The sequence below is a fragment of the Rhipicephalus sanguineus genome, chromosome 6, assembly GCF_013339695.2.
Source record: "Rhipicephalus sanguineus isolate Rsan-2018 chromosome 6, BIME_Rsan_1.4, whole genome shotgun sequence".
NCBI classification, from domain to species: domain Eukaryota; kingdom Metazoa; phylum Arthropoda; class Arachnida; order Ixodida; family Ixodidae; genus Rhipicephalus; species Rhipicephalus sanguineus.
Window position 1 is genome coordinate 115,287,172 of NC_051181.1, and position 20,618 is coordinate 115,307,789.

At 44.9% G+C, this 20,618-nt stretch overlaps 2 protein-coding genes across 7 annotated transcripts in view; one reads left to right on the forward strand and one right to left on the reverse strand.

Annotated features, from left to right (window-relative positions):
• Positions 1 to 1,019: 1,019 nt before the first annotated feature.
• Positions 1,020 to 12,974, reverse strand: LOC119396234 (translocon-associated protein subunit delta). Its single transcript, XM_037663358.2, has 5 exons — positions 12,822 to 12,974; positions 11,492 to 11,610; positions 9,948 to 10,112; positions 8,811 to 8,876; positions 1,020 to 1,225 (listed from the first exon to the last, which is right to left on the reverse strand). The coding sequence occupies exons 1-5, from the start codon at positions 12,964 to 12,966 to the stop codon at positions 1,121 to 1,123; spliced, it is 600 nt and encodes a 199-aa protein (XP_037519286.1). The 5' UTR covers positions 12,967 to 12,974; the 3' UTR covers positions 1,020 to 1,120.
• A 356-nt stretch (positions 12,975 to 13,330) lies between these two features.
• Positions 13,331 to 20,618, forward strand: part of LOC119396231 (synaptophysin-like protein 2) — a 35,647-nt gene continuing 28,359 nt past the window's right edge. For 5 of the 6 annotated variants that reach the window (XR_007416570.1, XR_007416572.1, XR_007416569.1 and 2 more), the window contains exons 1-6: positions 13,331 to 13,456; positions 13,569 to 13,655; positions 14,496 to 14,562; positions 15,370 to 15,485; positions 16,692 to 16,902; positions 18,429 to 18,626. Coding sequence is in view for 2 of the 6 variants with exons in the window: in XM_037663352.2 (XP_037519280.1) it covers positions 14,503 to 14,562; positions 15,370 to 15,485; positions 16,692 to 16,902; positions 18,429 to 18,626 (585 nt within the window). In the remaining 4 variants the exon portion in view is untranslated. Of the gene's footprint in view, positions 13,457 to 13,568; positions 13,656 to 14,402; positions 14,427 to 14,495; positions 14,563 to 15,369; positions 15,486 to 16,691; positions 16,903 to 18,428; positions 18,627 to 20,618 lie in introns of those variants that run through there. The other variant, XM_049417011.1, reaches the window with a different exon arrangement.

Genomic DNA, 20,618 nt, shown 5'->3' on the forward strand with positions numbered 1-20,618 from the left:
TGGAAGGATTCACGTCAAGAAAGAAGTGCCACAGCCTACCACAGATGATGAGCATGGCTGCTGGAAGTAGTCTTAGTCTGATGTACCTCTTGCAGCTTTAGCAGGTACTGCTATTATTTGACCTACTGTGAGAATGACACCACAGTATCCCAATGTGTTGCTTGTGGATTGTGCCATTCGTAATTAAAAAAATTCACTTAAAAGAATACGCTGCCACTTTCGTTGTATGACCCCACCTAAGAGCAAAAAAATGTGGACCACCAATCCATTATTCGTCAAAGGCTCGAAGTGGAGGAGGGGAGGGAGTCCTGCCCGTAATCTAGTCTGTGCAGGATGCCATGGAAACTCCATATGGAAGAACACAATGCCGAGGCACTGAATATGAGCGAGGCAGAGCAGAGAACAGGAACTATGCAAGTAATATACATGACAGGCAACATAGCCTAGCATGCTGACAGGCTAGGCATATTGATGCCGGTTGTCTAGCATGTCAAATAAGCAGGCAGTGTGATGGGAGATGCGGGATCCACGGTGGCAGGAGCATGCACACACACTCGCAAACATCAGTCACTTCAGGACAGACCAGTATCGGACTTCTGAGTGAAAAACGGAAAGCAATCCTGACCTATGCTTAGCATGCAGCAAAAGTTTGTCGACAAAGGGAAACTATGGTATTTAGTGCCCGCAACGTGCACAAAATGTTAGGCAGACACCAAAGCTCGGGGCTCCACATTAATTTTTACCACATGGTGTTATAGTACCATCTTGTATGCACGCCAACAAGTAATTACACAAGTGTTCTCACATTTCGCCCCACAAACATGCACAAGGCTTAGCTAGAAAAAGACGACCTGGGCATTAAGCCACATTTAACTTGTAAGATAATTTTTCGTAAAACACACACATGCACATACACAAATTTTTGCATGTGAACTGCACACACAGCACATTAACTAGCTTGCAACATAACTCAGCACTACACACAGAAAGAATACCAGGATTCATTGAAGAGAGACATGTTAGGCACCACTGGATCCCTTTATTTTTGTATATAAAAAAGGAAAGATAAAAGGGAGACAGAAATGATGAAACAACATGAACGTATGCATGTACAAAAGTCCTATGACTGAAGCTTTGCCTTCGCACTGTAGGCAAAGTACCACAGTAGCGCAGCAACCAACACAGCCACAAACTCACTCTGGACCCATGGGCCACGGTAGGTACCCTGGATAAAAGAGAACGAAAGCATACAACTTCAGCAAAAACGAAACTGCACACTGCATACCTAGCAAGCTTAAAGGGACACTAAAGGCAAGTATTATGTCGACGTTGATTGTTGAAATAGCGTTCCAGAAACCTTGTAGTGCTTGTTTCGTGCAAAGAAAATGCTTATTTTGAAAGAAAATCACGTTTTAGTGGTCCACACGGCGTCAGCACACTTCAAATCAGCCGCCTGAACGGGCCTTTTGACGTAGCAGTTGCCGTGCCCAACGTTGCCCGCCTTTACTGCCCGGCCGCCAACGCTACGGTTTCTTGCGCAACAGCGGCTATCAACCTTGCCAAGACGCAGCCACGGGGCACTCCGAAACTGTATAGCTCACTGTAATGGAGCTTAGCTTCGCCAGCAGCAGCAGTAAAGTATCAACAGTGTGAAAATAGCGAGAGCCAAGCACGTGCAGCAGTATGTGATAACGAAACTACCACCGAGACGCACAGCTCGACGAAAACAGAACTTTTGAACCACTCGCGTCATCCCCCACGATAATGCCAAGAGGTTCTTTTTTTTTCATTAATTAAACAGAAACGAACAAGCAACATTTTATTACATCTTGTGATGCACGGAAGGTTCTTTTTTTATCGCAAGTAGTTTGATTACTAGTGGTTGATTGTACTCTGGACTCTCTGATGTTGTGTCGAGATAATATCCAAAATGTCCCACTCGTGGCGCACATCGTGTCCTAAATGCACTTGCCAAAAAAGATATGATAATAAGTGTTGGGCAGAGGCGTAGCCAGGGGGGGGGGGCTTATGGGGCTTCAGCCCCCCCCTCCGAAATTCTTCGTGCTCTCATACACCACCGACCAGGGGCGTCACCCAGTAGGTGGGACTTATTGCGCTTCAGCCTCCTCGCCACCTCCCCCCCCCCCCCTGAAAATGTTTCTGTTTTTCGTTCTATTATACACCGCCGTCCGAAATAACCACCTTCACCGAAAACCCCCCAGGATGTCGTCTAAAATGTATTTTTTTCGAGCACGACAATGCCATAGACAGTTGAAAGGTCCTGGAAGGTGCCTTTTCTGCAAGATTTTTTTCAACCATGCAGCTACTCAGCGCTTCAAGAGGGTGCGTTTCGCCGAGTGTGTGCCCTTTTTAGTAGAAGTGAGGTTGGCAAGGGCCAATATGAGCGCACTGGGGCCCTCGTATCCAAACCATTTCAAAAGTGGAAGCACGCCCTCGAAGTCTTCGGTGCACACGAAGCCACTAAATATCACACTGATGCTCAGCTGGAAGCCGATAATTTTCTTCAAACCTTCTCAGGATGTGTGCCCAGTGTTGATCAACTGGACCATGGCAGGCAAATTCAAATAAGAGAGAACCGAAGGAAGTTACAGCTTATTGTTGAGACAGTTCTCTTTTGCGGGCGGCAAGGTCTGGCTCTCCGTGGCCATAGAGACAGTGGTCCCATGGATTATAGAAAGCACAGCCTCCTCTACAAATACAGGCCACTTCAGAACGCTGCTTCGCATGCGAGCGGATTGTGGCGACACAGATCTAAATTAGCATTTGGAAAGTTGCCCAAATAATGCTTCGTATTTAAGTCCAGATAAGACCCCCCCCCCCCTGGCTACGCCCCTGGAAGTGTCAGACGTGACTTGACAGAAATATTTCTCTGCAATGGGACCAGGACCGTACACAACTAAAGCTCGTCGCGTAACCTATAAACGACAGTCCCGAAGTTGTACACCTAACCACAACGCGCAAATGCATGAGAGCCTTTTCTTTAACCACCGAGCCGCTAAAAGGCTATATTCACATGAGATTTAATACTTCTCATCTTTAGGACAACGCCAAGTGCACTTTGTAATGCGCTTGAACCACAGAGCGGCACCTACACTGATATGACTCTCGTGAACGGACGGTACGACGACCACACACAGCACTCTCGACAAGTGCACTCACTGATCTTATTACAGTACATATAGAGCCGATCAAGGCCAAATGCTTCTTTACATCGTGTTAGGTATACGTACAAGCGGTTAAAGTTGCACCAATGCAACGGGAAAAACCACCTTTTGAGGCCCTGCATGACGTACGCGCACATGCAAACACAACGCGGCTAGCAGACGACGCATGGAGCAATCCACACTAGGCGTGCTTCAGCCAGTAGCCGCCAGGCGGCGACTCCGCTTGATCTCGCGGCCAATAGTGGAAGGCACTGAAAATTTTGACCACCTGGGGTTTTTTAACATGCACCTAAATCAAAGTACAAGAGCCTCCATCGAAATACGGCCGCCGCGGTCGGGATTTGATCCCGCGACCTTTGGGCACCTTGAAATTCTGATGTAGGCATGGTAAACATGATGCACAGTGTACAGTAACATCTGCGATATGCTGAAGAGTTTTAAAATGTGGATAGTTAAAAAAGTTATTTTCCAGCTATAAAACTCCAGTTTTCTTTCGTACAAATATATTTTCTATGTTCAGAGACAATTGTAAGCAAGTCGTAATTTTTACTTGACGTGGAACTTTGGTTTAAAAAAAAGCAAATAAATAAATACTGGACCATGCGGTGCATGGTTTCAAATGCAGTACTCTAAAAGCACTGAGCTTCCTCGCACAAATTCCTTGATTTCTATTTTTGTTTTTCACTTGTTTGTACGGCAGTTGGGCTATCTGTGGTTTTATTTATAAAGAACAAAGCGGGGAAAAGGTATTGATTGCATAGTTCTTTGAGCTCATTCTTTGCACAGGGTAATTTGTATTACATTTGTGCAAAATAAGTATTCATCAACAAAGGGACAACTGATACAAAATAACCGAAACAGCCACTGCTGCAGACAGACTGCTGCTATATCACTGAAGTGTTGAGCAGCGAGGCCCTACAACTAGAATGAAAGTTACAAACAGCATTCAAGAGTAAACTGGCATTCCTTTGAATACTGCAGAGGAAGCTGCATGGAGTTCTGTGCAGTGGTCTTAAGCCGACAATATTTTTACTGCCTGCTGTTTGAGGCTGATTCACTTGAATCTTATTGATGTGTCTTAAAGAATTACTAGGAGCTTCTTTAATTCCACCTGCATATACTATATAACAGGGTCCACTGAGCTAGAGTAGGTAAAATGAAGCGAAATGAAGCTAGCTACCATTGGTAAAACGACCACTTTCTCTTTCTCACAAAATACATAACTATAAATATTGCAGTGTGTTGAAACACCCACACCAGCAGCATGGCCAATAAATAAATGAGCATGCTCGGTGGCTGACCAAGCGGGCGAGTCGTCACAGGGAGCTTCAGTCGAAGAAAACCTCACAGCTGGCCATATCACATGATATAATCCACGCATTGAGCGAGACACTCAGCCTGGTGGCAGTGCCAGTTATGAAAAGCTCCACTAAGCGCAAACAGCCTGGCGAGATCAACCTGTAATATGTCTGTGGTTAAATGGACTGACAACCAATATGACAACCAGTGTCCGAAGTGGAAAGACTGAATTTTAGTGACAGAATCAAGCATTCTTTTCACAGTTTGAATAAGATTTGCATTTTAATTAAAATGCGGAAGTGCCAGCGCGAACAGACACCCACAAGAGAGATGACCCGTACACACAGGCGCTGGCTGACGAAGACGTACGTTTGTGTGTATGTGTCATCTCTCTTGTAGGTGTCCGTTAACACTGGTACAGTCAAAACCCGCAATAACGAAATCCAGAGGGAACAAAATTCTCACCGCAACGAAATATTTTCGGAGCACCAGCGAACACCCATAGGAGTCAATGCATTTCGTAACTCGCGACTACGAAAGATATTCATACCGCAGTCCCTTATTAATGAAATTTTTTAAAACACAAGTGCGCAAATAATCTACTCTCGCAACATTAACTAGTACATTCGAAAACTGCTAAAATGCATTCATGCTACACTTAAATTGTGCAAAACTATCGCTACAGCGCACTTGAGAAGCAACTGCCATCATTGTTTACAAAAAAAGATGGTTGATCGCTCCGTCAAAGGAATCGGAATAACACGAAAGTAAAGCGTGCCCTTACAGAAGTAACTGAATGTTTACCGTACATTGATATATAAGAGAGTTTGCCCAATGTATACTGACGTCTGGCAGCTATAGCACCGGTTAACGTGCATGCACCCACTTTGATGATTGGTGGTACATCTCCATCCCGACGACTAACGTCCATGTTAAATGATCAAACAAACCCTTGTGGTAGCTGTAGTAGTTAAACGGTGAAAGCGTAATGAGTGAACGAGGTGTGATAGCCAGAAGAGCGTCGCATATTGGACGCAGAGCTTGTTCGCCATCCCGCGGCATGTTGAAATGTGATTGAACACCCACGGCCGCACTAGAGGGAAACGCAAAGCGCGTCGTGTCGCCCCGGTAGCCCGGCCGCGATTTTTCTCGGGGCGAGCGCGACAACGGGGAATGCAGGGTTAAAGCCAGGTGAGGCAGGCGCGCGTCGCAGAGCTATTTTTGGTTTGTATTAGCGTGATGCTGAGCGAGGCCGACGCTTTTACGACGCTTGGGCAAAGGCCGCCACCTCGCAGTGTGTTAAGGCATTGACAAAATTCAACTTCTATTGAAAACGCGCCACATGGGACGGACGCGTAACGCGTTGCAGGTGCTAGTCGCGGAGGCCACAGCAACGACGAATTACTTTACCTTACCACTCCCAGAGGTTAACACCACCCAGCCGACCGGGAGAGTGGTAGATATAAAAGGCGCGTTGGTAAGTCCTCCACAGTCTGTGACCGTGGCGCAGTGGATAGCATGCCCGGCATCTGTTGTTGCGGACCGAGCGGTCGTGGGTTCGATGCCCGTTGACAGTACCTTTTTTTCTTTGCCATCTGATTGTGTATATTTTTTCGACGTCATTTCCGTGACGGAAATACGTCACTGAAGTCTTGGTGGATCCCGGCATAAAACACTTTCATGTTAAAAAATTTAAAGCTGGCGACAATGATGATGATGATGGCTTGCCGAAACACCTGCTCATTATCGCGGACTACGTAGCCAAATCCACACTACTCATGGAGTTTCGTTCGTTGGCTTGGCTCCGTGCTTGGCTTTGTCGGCTTTGCACGCACATGGTCGCGTGTGTGGAGCCATTTGTGGAGCGTTTGCTTGGTCGCTTGGTGCAACGTGACCTGTGTGTTGCGATTGCTTCGTCCGATTTCGCTGCCTGTGGAGATGCCGCCTCCAACGAAAAAGCGGAAGTTCATCACGCTGGAAGATAAGGCTGCAATCATCAGTGAGGTGGAAAAGGGCAGGAAAAAAATGGACATCGCCCTGTCCACGATTCCGCGCTGATCCAGTGGAGCCGGAAAAAGGTTCGCCTGTAGGCGCACTTGATGACGGCACTGGTGACAGCGCAGTGCCGCCGTCACTGACCAGTGCATGGGGCGAACTTTGCGCCGTGGCAAACGAGATTCCCGATCGAGAGGCATGAAATTGCTGCATGGTAAGGCCTGCCAAAGCAAACTTACTGACTTTTGGAAATAAAATGTGTTTTTTGTAAATTCCATGTCTTTTCTGCCGCATTCTCACGCCAACGAAATTCCCGCAAAAGCGAAATTTTGTGATTTCCCTGCCGATTTCGTTATTGCAGGCTTCAACTGTACCTCCTTATTTCACGATGAAGCAACTTGCCCAAAAAGAAGCATTGATGAAGTTCAGTTGTATTTTAAATTGCATTTAAAAGTCACAAAAACCGGCATGCTGCATTACCTGGCGGTCAAGCGTTGATACTGCTCGAATGAGTTGCTCGGATTGCTGTATGTAGTCTGCTGTTTAGGTGCACCATGATTCTCGCTTAAAATTAGTCTGTATATTATAAGGCACCCCTGCTTTATTCTATGATCATTATGAAGTAACAGGAGTTAACACCGAGAAGCGGTGCTGCTTTTGAATGTTTCACAACATTTTCCGCATTATCATTTCATAATTAAAATGTTCCACAGGTAAGCTTTCCGTTGCGCTAAAGAAAACAAGTACTACTATAAAAATTGGTTGTCAGTCCCTTTAACGAGCACCTCCTTTCAATAGAAGCCCTGTTTGTATATAAGCCACTTCTTTGCATATCACATGCAATGTGATATGCAAGGAAGCAGCTTATATTCCCTTTCTTTTTTCGACACAATATTAATGAGAACTAACAGACAATAACGCCAAGGAAAGTACAGGGGGTGTTATCTGTAGTATTTAGAATATAAATGTGAAGAAAGTAAAGTGGACGAAAAGATGACTTGCCGCCGGCAGGGACCGAACCTGCGACCTTCGAATAACGCGTCCGATGCTCTACCACTGAGCTACGGCGGCGGTCATCCTCCCGTCCACTTTCTGGGGTATATATGTTGATTTAAACCTAGGAGTGTTAGTCAGCGCCAATCGCAGCCATGGCGGCGAGTGTGGAACACTCTTTTTTTGCCTGTTGGCGTCACGTAGCACGTGATCTTTATACGAGTTGGCAGCTGACCAATAATCCCTCGCATACTACCTGAAGGCATTAAGTCTGCCAGGACGAGACCCTCGCTATGAATGAAGGAAAGCAGATGATTTTTCAAGGGCTCGTTTATCTTTGTTAGACACAATATTAATGAGAACTAACAGACAATAACGCCAAGGAAAGTACAGGGGGTGTTATCTGTAGTATTTAGAATATAAATGTGAAGAAAGTAAAGTGGACGAAAAGATGACTTGCCGCCGGCAGGGACCGAACCTGCGACCTTCGAATAACGCGTCCGATGCTCTACCACTGAGCTACGGCGGCGGTCATCCTCCCGTCCACTTTCTGGGGTATATATGTTGATTTAAACCTAGGAGTGTTAGTCAGCGCCAATCGCAGCCATGGCGGCGAGTGTGGAACACTCTTTTTTTGCCTGTTGGCGTCACGTAGCACGTGATCTTTATACGAGTTGGCAGCTGACCAATAATCCCTCGCATACTACCTGAAGGCATTAAGTCTGCCAGGACGAGACCCTCGCTATGAATGAAGGAAAGCAGATGATTTTTCAAGGGCTCGTTTATCTTTGTTAGACACAATATTAATGAGAACTAACAGACAATAACGCCAAGGAAAGTACAGGGGGTGTTATCTGTAGTATTTAGAATATAAATGTGAAGAAAGTAAAGTGGACGAAAAGATGACTTGCCGCCGGCAGGGACCGGCAAGTCATCTTTTCGTCCACTTTACTTTCTTCACATTTATATTCTAAATACTACAGATAACACCCCCTGTACTTTCCTTGGCGTTATTGTCTGTTAGTTCTCATTAATATTGTGTCTAACAAAGATAAACGAGCCCTTGAAAAATCATCTGCTTTCCTTCTTTCTTTTTTCGGACAGTTCATGTATTACAAATGCTTAGTTACAAAAATGTGCTGCAGAGCAGTGACAGTCATCATAAGCAACTTCGAATGTTCATGGCTGTTGACCCCCCCACACTCCATCAATAAATGCAATGCCGTCGGCAAGTGAACCAGTGTCTTCACTGCGAGCAGTAGAACGCTACAAACACAAAGCACACTCAGTGGATACCTACAGAGTACAGCCTCGATAGAAAAGTCTGCGAGTACTCACCGGATGGTGCACATTGATGGTGAAAAGAGGAGTCACACCCTGGGCACTTTCCCCTGTGCGCTGGGCCTAGAAGTACAAAATTGTGTGCCATCACATCTCAAAGATACGCTCATGTTTTCATTATCAGCCCATAGTCCATCGCAGGACAAAGTCCTTTCTTAATGACCTCCGCATGCTCCAGTTATCTTGAACCAGTTGACACCATCTTGTGCCCACAGATTTTCTTATTTCATTACATGGTATGTAATGTTGTCGACCGCGCTTGCCGTCCTGCATATCCTACCACACATCTGCGCTCACACATCATACTACTACTCTTACTAAATGTGCTGAGTGCATGTCACATGTCTCACCAAAGGCATTTTTTCTCTTAAAGGGATACTAAAGAGAAAAGTGATTTTGCTCGTATTAGTAAATTACGCCTTCACAATATGAAAATCACCACACCTGGCGTGAGAAAACACGCAAAAAGAAAATGCGGGTGGTGACGCCACCTTCAACATCCCGAAACCAATCGCTATGATGTCATAGATTTTGACGACACCTTTTAGGGCCTACATAGTTCCTAATCTGACCGTATGAAATACATCGTCCTCTGAGGGGGCCCTAGTCTTAGCATACTAAGTTTCAGGATATTTCGTTGAACCAATGTCGTCAAAATGCGAAAAAATACTTTGAAATCAGTTAAGTCACAAGCAGAGATTTCGGCATGAAATTTAAAAACGATACCTTGACTTTTATTTTATTTTCTATTAATAGACCTAGGATGCTGCAACTAGCGATTATTTTTTCAGAGTATTAATTATCAGACTAAACTGATTCATTGTTTCACTTAAGTATCCCTTTAATGTAAACCAGGATAGCATGCATCCGATTTGCTCTTTAACCCACACCAACGTCTTCAAGTATCCTAATGTCATGGCATTATTTTTTGTTATTTCATGAATCAGTGTGCAATCCTGATCGTTTATTTCATACTTCGTTAACCAGCAAGTTTTTGCTTTGTACATTAGTCATGCTGGCAGAATGCAATGATTGTGAGTTTTTATGTTAGATGGTAGTGATAAGCTGCATGTCATGACTTTCTAATGCCTGCCCTATAGAAGCAAAATCAGTGTGTCTAAAAACGCCTCTTACCTTTCGGAGTGCTCCGTAGCCTTCTTCGTCATACACCCTGAGCAGGTAGTCTCCGGACTGGGCCTTGTTCAGTTCTTCCGTCCAGCTTACTTGGTAATCGTTGCTCTCAGGAGACTTCACCACTGGGACAATTTTGCCTTTCACATCCGCATACAGTGGGATATTCTGAAATGTGACAAAGCAAAATATATGTTACACTATCAGGCAACAAAGAGAGTAAAGAGCTTTTGCAAGGGTATACCATGATTTCAAACACTGCAGTGGGAGATTGAGATGAAGTTCAGTGAGCACACAGTGTTACAACCAGCTGAAAGGCAAGCTGCACTCACAGTGTACAAAATAAACTGAGGTATTGAATAAGGAAACATCTTGAAATCACCATGAATGCAAACATCCCATTTATACTGGCTTTAAATACTGAGCTACACATTTGAAAGTTTTCACATTTAGAACAGATGATACAAATAATGTTATAAATAATAACGAGATAGTCAATAATGAAGATTTGAGTTTCCTTCAGTAAGTCCAATCCTGCATTTCAGCATAGCCATACGGCTTGTTAAAAAGTTACAAGGAATCGTTAAACACAACTCCCTAACGTTGAATTGCGCCATTGAACACCCTGTTGCTGAAACGGAGGGTTATGAGGAATGGTGTAATGAAGGGCCCTAACTTAATCTGAATTCATAAATGCAAAAGTTTTTGCAGTCAGCCTCCCTTGTGGTGCAACGGGCTATGGCCAGAAATTGAATCAACAAGTACTCACTCGAGAATGCAATACCGCAGCTACTGAGTCACCGTAACACCATTTATGTGGCCATTAAAAAACATCGAGGCAAGATGAATAGAGAACACTAGGGTGGGTACATCAAAATGAGTCATTTAAAGCAACTGAATATTTAAAGAACTGAATCCCAAAGGCCGGGATTCAATCCTGTGGCCTTTGGGTCAGCAGTCGATGTTAATGTATAATCATTCTATCTATTGTGGCAACTGGAAACACAGTACCAGTTACAGTACTAGCTAGAGCATAAACTTCATTCCTAATACGACCACCCATAGAGTTCCCTACAATTACCTAGAGGGAACTCTGGCGCTGCAATCATTCAGCCACCATAGGAATGATGGGTAGTATGCGGATTTGCTAATCTTCGTGCTTACGGCTTCGAACGCACTTGTGGCTTTGTTTATTGTTGTGTTTTGGTGTTCATTTCGGATTAAAGAATAGACCGTTGTGAATTTCGTGACCAGATTTGAATTGGTGAGCCTAAAAAGGTTAAAGTGGTGAAGTGGAACTGCTGACTTTTGCTGAACTTTGTCTTGCGACAAAGCGGATACAGGCAACGCGGAGATAAACGGAGCTGAAAGAACGAAGTTTAGGCAAATCGTGCACTACCCATCATTCCCATGCTGGCTGAAGCGCCATGCGTTGCAGCTCCCATAGACACCAGTGCCAGAGTTCCCTCTAGTAAATATTGTAGGAAACTCTAGGCGACCACCCACTACACGATAACACGACATGTGAAGCCAGTAGTATCCCTTACCTGCACATTTTCTTTGCACCTGAAGTGGAACTCCGCGATGAATGCGATGTTTGCAACCACGAGTCCATCAGTGGTTGTGTAAACCTTCGGCGTCACCTCGGGGTTCTCACAGACTTTACCTGTAAGACACGTAACAACATGCACTTTATGAAGTGTGGCCGTGTCGGTCGTGGTGGACTAATCACCGAGACTCAGCAGAGAGCACGAAATTTCCCATACTCGCAACTTGGTGACACAAAAAAGCCCAAAGCAGTATACAAAAGAACGCAAGCACAACGTGACAATGTGTATGCAAAAGTCCACTTTGGGTCACCCAAAGCTGCAAGATTAACTCTCCAATTCATCCTACCAGTTCCACTAAAACCAGTTGCTAGGGGTCGGAAGAAAAATGAGATGACCTTGAAAATGCCAAAAGGCGCTTGTTTCAGTACCATAACTCGGTCATACGGGGCACTTTTGAGTGAGATAAAACTTTTGTTTGTAACAAATTCATAAGCACCGAGTTCTGCGTTGTCCATAGCCTAACCTTGGTGATGCTCATGCTGCTGTGCTCCAAGTGTGAGCTTTGCCTTGTGATAAACGTCCGAAAGTGCCACCGAGATCTTGAATTCTGTCCCTACGAATCAGCTCCTTGCGCCAGCTAGGCTGTGTGTGACCTAGCGTTGCTGTCAACTGTGAAAAGCTGGCTAATCCTGTACATAGAATTTTGCTTGTTAAGGCTAGGTCTGAATCAGCTCGAAACTGCTCTATCTTTCGGAAGGGCCCGCGTTTTTTATGACAAAAACACAAAATTTTCGGAGAGCTTGCCAAATACTTCATAGAAGCTGAAGGGTAGTCTGACAGTTGTATGTGTCCGCCAGTTCGTGCAAAAATGTACCAACGCTGAATACACAACAAAGCCACCGTCTTCAACGACTTCTAGGTATCTCTTTAAAGAAGCAAAAATGCCTTAATATGACCGCAAACTGCACGAAAAGGCCTCGACGCCTGAACCAGCCTGGGAGGTGATCAACTCCACAACTGAAAGCGACTGCACAGATTCGTTTGCTGTGCCCAAGAAAAGGTACACAAGCTGCAGCGCGTTACCAAAAACGAATAAGCTGTTTGTTTAACACCACTTACATTTAAGTTCAACAAACTACTACGTAAGGAAGAGAAATATAGACACGATGTGCACTTAAAAGTGTTTGATGTTCCACCGGCGAGTGGTGCTTGAACGGCTTTCACAATGCAACACAAGTAAACTAACACCATACTACAGCTGAGTGGCTAAGCACATTAGTGTTGCGACGCTAAAAAGAAGTAGCGACGGTGAGAAAACGAAACTTACCATAGCTGAGTTCGAAAAACGCCAAGAGAATCGCGGCCACCACACACCTCAACGCTGCCATGTTGCTGAAGAGGGGGAGAACACGTGTAATGACGTCGATGACGTGGTGGTGAACTCTCCAACGCATCCCTTCGCACCGAATCATTCCTTAATCGAACTAGCGATAATTTAATATATCATTAGTATTGAGGCAACAAAGTTATGCAGCTAATTTATTTTCTGACGTAAAACGACAATTTAAAGTACGTTTTTGTGAAATATAGCTGAAGACTGTCGTCTCAGGAGGACGCTGCATAACGTATCACGTAACTCGTTCATCGCGCAATTTATGATTCATTGGAAAACCTAGCGAGCGAGAATTTTCCGCAATGAATACGTTGTAAATGTCTGTGACCAAGTAATGAACTCAAAGTTAAAATTCTTTTTATATGAGCGTACATGGTAGCTAGCGCTCTCTGACGGCCTAAAACCACGACGTCGCAGACGCTCGAAAAGACAGGCAGTTGCTTGTGTGTGGCGGGCGGCGCCGATATCAGCGGAGCCTATGGATTCCGCATAAGCTAAGCGGCAGGAAAACACGGGACGAAAACACGCACAGCCGAGCTGGTTGTCGGGCGCGCCTGCTACTCTGACAGGTAAAACGTTTACGCGAACCCGCAATCAGTGCGGACGCTCCACAACGAGTCATTGATAAAGAATTGATAGCTGCAGCCCTGATTTTTTTCCCCTCCCCGCCCATTCGCGCAGGGCCAGTGGAGGAGCGAGAGAAGACTCAAGGTAGCGGCTGGTGCGGGCGTACAGCGGGCATCGGAGTTTCCAGGTTGATTATTTCAGGTAGTTCCCCTCGGTTTCCAGTTCTCTCAAGCGCGTGTGGCAATGCTAAACGTTTTGCCGCAGAAAGGGAGTCTAATCGGGTCGTGTTTCGCACCCTGGGAAACAGTCTTTCTTGGAATGTGTCGGTCCGCATTTAGACACCGAAGATCGATATGTATCTCCCCGTCCGCGGTCTTCCAACCCGCGGTGGAAATTTGTCGGGATGGCCAATTTGTAGTCGCGGAATGCAGCCGCGTGACGCGAGTGTTTACTACGAACGGTTATGTAAACAGCAATAATTTTTACGCGCTCGGGTTCTCTCTGGGCAGTGACGCAACTTCGCTGGGAGCGGCGCTCTCTTTTGCCCGAGGCTCGCTTGAGCGAACGCGCGCGCGCTCGCCGTACAAATGCTGCGGCTTGACGTTAAGTGGAAGGCCGCAGGGAATGTTGCGGTCCGTTGCCCTACGAGCAACGACGAAATCACAGTTGTTTCGGTCGCTGCACAGCCAGGTGTTTTTGAGGCTTCGAGTGCGCGACCGCTCGCTAGAGATCGCGTGGGCGATGTTTTTATTCCGCTACGGAAAGCTGTATCGATTTGCGGTTGGTCAGGTGAACTGTTCTATTTCGGCCGTGATCAGCCACTTTGGCTCATCTACATCATGCTCGTGTGATAGCTAGAAGGGGTACTATAACGTGACGACAGCTTATTATTATTATTTTTTTATTTCTCCTCTGTGACTGAACCCGCTTAGTAGTGACGGTCGCGCACTTTGCGTGCGCACAATTGCGAAGGTGGTTTCCTGCCATTGTTTTCTGATGCGGCAGACCTCTTTTAATTTGTTTTTTCTTTGCCCCACCCAGGCCAGCGATGGACCTCAATTTCAGAGTTCTGAAAGAACCCAGGGGATTCATCAGAGTCCTGCAGTTCGTAAGTGTGATCTAAACTTTGTTCACTTTAGTCACGGCGGTGGATGTTTGAATGGGTTGATTGATTAGTTGATATTGTGAAGGTAATGCAGCAGAAGCCTTGTTACTTATGTAATTTTGTTATCGTCATCAAGAGATTTTCGCTAAGTGGGTAGTCAAGGATATGTAGGATATCCTTCTCATGAAACCACTAGCTGAATTCCTATTGCATATTTCTAACCATTGATATTCACATTCAGTTCATTTTTTGTTTTGCAATTTTTTTTTTGTATCTGCTAATCCCCGCACAATAGTCCCTGAAGGCTGCAGTGTATTGGGATAAACAAATTAATTAAAATGGTGCTACGTACCATAGTAGTCTTGCTTCAATCTCATAAAATATTTTGAGGCTTCCATTGTGCTGTGAAAAATTTGATAAACCATCACCGATTAATCATACCTGTTAAAACAGCTTACGCATATTCAAAGTTTCAGCAGAGGACCAATGAAGAGCTCCTTTAAAGTGTATGCCGAGCTTTTACTCAGGGCCTGTGTAAACCATGGAGCTTAACTGTGTTTAGTTTATAAAGTTTTCAAAATGTTTTGTTCCCAAATATCAGTGTGTGTGGTTATAACTAATGCGGGACATGATGATGGGCATTTTTTACGTCACACAGAACTTTGTCGTAACAGGGTTTGATTGTTTTTGAAGCTTTAAGTGCTCTTTCACGAGCTTGTCTAGGATTTTTGAGTGGTTGTCTAGCTTTATGCAATCCATGCTCATCCCCATGGCGAACATTGAGCTTTGCTGGACCAATTTATTTTGCAGGTATTTTCCATATTTGCTTTTGCAACCACATCTGGCTTTGGGACCACGTCAATCTTCTCGGTGACCTGTTCGGCAAGCCCGTTTAATGTCAATGTCCAGTTTGGGTATCCATTCAGGTGAGCCGATACTTCCACGGTAACAGGGCTTTGTTGACGACATAGCTGGCATTTGTTTTGCTATGACCGCTGCAGTGCTCTTTATCCAAATTTCCATACGATACTGCATGCTAGTTTGCCTGCGGCGCCAGCAGCCAGTTGTTTTGTTGAGGATTTCAGAAGGATGATGTCAGTGTAGCGACACTCTGTGCATAAATCGGTGCAGCCTCCGCCTTGTCATAATCTAGCCCGGCGTGACACAACTGTATGCAGCGTCACCCGATGATGGTCCTACAAAAACAGGCTGTGCTGCTTGGAACAGCATCATTGCTGTTCCAAGTGGTGGCGTCGCCACCCGCATTTTCTTTTTAAGGGTTCTCCCGCTTACTGAGAGTCTTCTCGCAGCAAGTGTGGTATTTTTCGTATCGTGAAAGAGTAGTTCACTAATACAAGAAAAAATCGTTTTTCTCTTTAGTGTCCCTTTAAAGCTATATTAAAATATGTTCAATCCTACGTTCACCACCAATACACAGTTGGAGGCACCTCTATATGCAAGAGACTCAAGCAATATGAACATATTGAGTTTGAAATTTAGCTGTCAGTGCACCTTTAAGATGATGCCAACAGGGGACATTTTAAAAAGATCCCTGACAGCGAAATTTTTGTTTGTGACATTTTTACTGGCGACGAGACGTTGTTGTTGGTCCAGGTTCTAAGGCCAGAGGGTTCCTGGAATGAGGAGACCTCCCACCTAGGGTAGACGCGGGACTAGCACCGCGACACCGTTTCGTACAATAAACGTTTATTCCTCCTCCTGACATTTTTACTGTAATTTGTAGTAATCCTGAAATTGAATCGTAAATGCTCTAATGTATTATATAATTATTGCTAGCGTCGTTAATTGTGACCATTTTAGCGTCACTTCGAAATGCCCGCCTAAAAATCATAAGAAACTAGTGCCCCATGCGAGGGAGCGCTCAAGCTGTGGTGTCACACGGAGCCTCGATCTATGTCATACCAGTGGTGATGTTGCGAGGTGCTGCCAACTCGGATGAGCACTGACACTTACTTTAAAACCAAGTGAAAATATCTTAAAGGCAATGTTTGCCACTAATAATTGGTCAGAAGTGCCCAGGTATACAGGAAAGTCAAACAACACAAACATCTCGAAGTTTCAATTTTGGTGTCAGGGGCCCTTTAATGAACTGTTGGCTTCTTTGTTTGCAGGATGACCTACTTCCCCTTCCAAGTGCCCCGTTCCTGCCCTATCACACCCGAAAGCAACCTCGATAGCATTGAGCTGCCCTTCAACTTTGCCAGCAATGCAGAGTTCTTTGTCGCCACGGGCGTGCTCTCGTTCCTCTACTGTGTGGGCATTCTTGGCATTTACCTCTTCTCCAGCAAGATGTATGCGGAGAATCAAACTGTACCCATTGTGGTAAGTCTACGAATGATCAGTGCTTGTTAAACGAGATGGAATACTATCTCGATTTACTGCATGCAGTACAAGAACCGGCAATTTTTCGTTGTTGGATGTTGTTTAAAAGTGTAATTGTTTTCTCTTGTGAAGAGACAGTGTGTCGAGAGGCTCCGGGCTGTTGTTTCTCTGGCTTTGTGCATCTTGTTCACGTGTTCTTTTACTGAAGCAGCAGTTACGAGTTAGGCAGTTGGGGCATGAGATTTCTGTTGATCAATCTATATGCATAGGTTGCGACATGTGCACCGTCAGAGAGCTGTGGCAGCTGCTGTTCAGAGCATGAGAGAAATTCAAAAGCAGTGTAGAATTGTGCGTATAGTGAAAAGAAAGGGAGGAGAAGCATGAGAAGGGCGCAGATTGGTTCATGAGACTCATAAGAAAGCCCTTGGAAAGTAGACAGCTCATCACCCCTCTGTGAATGCGTTGCAAAATCACATGCATTGGCCAAAGGACACATGTATAACATGCAACTCATAAGCACATGTTACTTAATGACATTGATGCGATAGGTCACTTCTGATGCATACACGAGAACTCACTAACGCTTCTGCAGATATTGTTGCAAACCTATATGTGCTCACATGTGCCCACATGCAACCGTGCTGAACAGTGCCTTCAGAACAGGCCTGCCAAGTTTGTCGGTACACTTACAAAATGGAACAAGCTTAGTTCATAAGGGTGGCAGCTTGGGTAAGTTAATGGTGCTGCAAAAATGTTTTCATGAATTAGCACAACTCAGAAAGAGTGAAGAAACCAAGAAAATAACAAGAAGGCAATGGTGGTGAAATGGATTTAGCTCATGTGTAGACAAAGAATAACGTGTCACAGCATAATCTTCTTGCATTCTATGTTTCATTTCGCAGCATTGCAACAGCACACTATGGGTGAACACAAAATGCTCTTGTGAGCAAAAGCCTGTAAACAAATTTTCCATGCTGCTGGAGTTGTAAGAAATGTCGTACTTTCATTTTTGCATGAAGGTATCTCAATAGCAGGACCGGGCGCGTAGCCAGGAGGAACTTTTCTTGGGGGGAGGGTGGTTACTGCGAGGCCCCACCCTTCCTGGCTTTGGGCCTGAGCAGCACGTTGGAAAGTGAACTTACTCCAGAGATGAACCAATTTTCTTTTTGACAAGAAAAGAAACAACTTTTTTTTTTTTTCAGATTTTTCAACATCCAGCACACGTGTCAAGCTGTTATGAAGGTTCCACTGTTCGAACTACTATTCGCTTCTAAATTATTCGATGCTAGTAATTACTGCTGGCTTCGATTTTACTTCGAATCAAGGAGTTGATAGTTGCAAACGCCTAGTCAACTTATTTATATCAAACAGATGGATGAACAAACGTGCTTGGAACGGTAAAGCGAGAGTTTTTCTGTAATCGTAACACAAACTTGATAGAACTTTACGGACACTTCAATAATAGAAGTTAGTGCAGTTGATGCCCATGGGCATGAATGTTGAACTTCTGCATCCTTACTGTGCAGGATCTTGGCCTGACAGCACTGATGTCACTCTTCTGGTTTGCGGGATCGTGTGCCTGGGCCCAGGGAGTGCGAGACGTCAAGTATTACATGAGCCCTGACAACATTATAAAGTGGCCCGCCATCGGCATCTGTAGGGACGAAAAGGCCTTGTGCGCACCTGAGTCAAGTGGAAGCTTCGCCACTCTCAACGTGTCCTTGGTTAGTGTGCAAGGACCCATGTTTCCATCTGTTGTAGCCTTGAAGAAGACAAGTCCTCTTGTCGAAGTTGTGTCTGGCGCAGCATAGCCTTAGTCGCTCTTGCGCCATAAAACCCAACTCAACAGCAACAGCTTGTCGAAGCATTGTCTCCAGCGACACCTCGTGTTCACGAATTTACATCAACATACATTTATTTAATGACTGAATATGCAAATCCCATTCTTATATTGCATAAAAGCAGTGTACAAGCTCATAGTCTTGTCACAGCGTGGCCGCTGCGCACGACCTGTCTCTTATACAAGGCATTATTTTCCACCCGTCTTCTAGTACTGCCTCCCCAATTAATAGTGCCACCACCATGCCCGCATTACGATAACTTTATCACCAGTGAGCTGGCTGGCAATGGTCTGACCTATTGTTATGAAGCTTGCCAGTGGTGAGTTTGATGCCAGCATGCAGACTGCGGTACAATTGCTTTTCATTCTTGGTAGCTTGTACCATGTTTGCATGTTTGTGACATTTCGTGCACATTGCGCTGAATCAAAATGGAAACTTTCGAGCACCACATCCACTGTAGGACAAAACCATGGCGGCAAGCGACGTGATCATAGATAGCATCCACGGCAGGGCGCGTGGCTCATGCACACAGTCAAAACGAAACCATTGTTTGCCGCAATCGCTGCGGATAAAAACTACCTTGCTAACAAGGTCATGAATGGTGACCATGCAGTCGTGAAGGCAAGCAGTCATTGCTTTAGGAACAATAACATAACTACGCTTTCCTGCAGCTGCTGCAGACAAGACCATAGTTGCTATTGACATGGCTGTAAATACTATTGTCTATGCAATTCTAAAAGCATGCGTGTGGCCTACGCATACAGAGTCAAATAAAACTGTATTCTTTTGTGCAATCGTTGTGGATGAAACCTAGCTCACTAACCGCACAAAGACAGATGGCAACTGTGTATGCGGTTGTGAAGGCAAGCGGCCGTAACCATAGAGTTAATATACTGACTCTAGAGGAAAAGCTGGGCTGCGAAACCGCTAAGCACAAGAACACTGACAGTCTTGGAATATTGTCCATTGTTGCCATCATATTACTTTAAAGATGCGCCAAAATTAGCGTTATGCAGCGCTCACAATACTCAATATATCAATCCTAAATAAGCATTTGCACAATTGAAAACATGCGGATATTGTTTTATGTTTATTTTGAAAACATTTACGAAAGAATACCATGGCTATTTATGCAATTTATTGCGCGCGGAAGGGAGCATTTGCAGGCTGGTTTACTAGATGGCGCCACCATAACCACATCAACACTCCAGAGTGCGTGAGTGTGCGCTCGCAGCCGATTGCGTCGGTTTGCGCGTCGTGTATATCGTAGTTGTCATAGTGTCCCGTCGTGTGTGTTTTCTGTCGCCATGTACCAACAACTCGACTTCATGTGACAGCCTTTTTTCTTTCAAGCTGAAAACTTGAGTGCAGACCAGGACGGCTGGCAAAGAAGAGATGAGACAAAGCTCTGAAAGTTATGTACCAACTAGGCGCAACCGAAGTTTTTAGTCTTTTTAACGGTGAGAAAACTGCTTGTGCCGTGTAACTTGAGTTTTGATTGAAGCTTTCGGGCGACGTCTCACATTCGCCGCTGCATGGTGCAATCAGCATTTTTCTGCTTTATGGTTCTCTGTGTTGAAGTACGGCAGCAATGAGCTGAAAAAGAATGTGGATACATGTGTCTCGTCATTGCAAGTCGAAGCATTGCGTGACCATGGCCTATGCTCTTTGCTTCGAGCTGCGAATCCGTCGAGTGAACCTTGTGCCAGCGAATGGAGAAACTTTATTCGTTATGCATTATTGGTAGGGCGTACCTACTAAAAACCATGCACAAACTGGTGGACATTTTAACTGTTATTAATCGGTCCAGCTTCACAGACAATGCTATGCTAACACACGGCTTCACGCATCAAAACACAGCATATGTTCGTACGA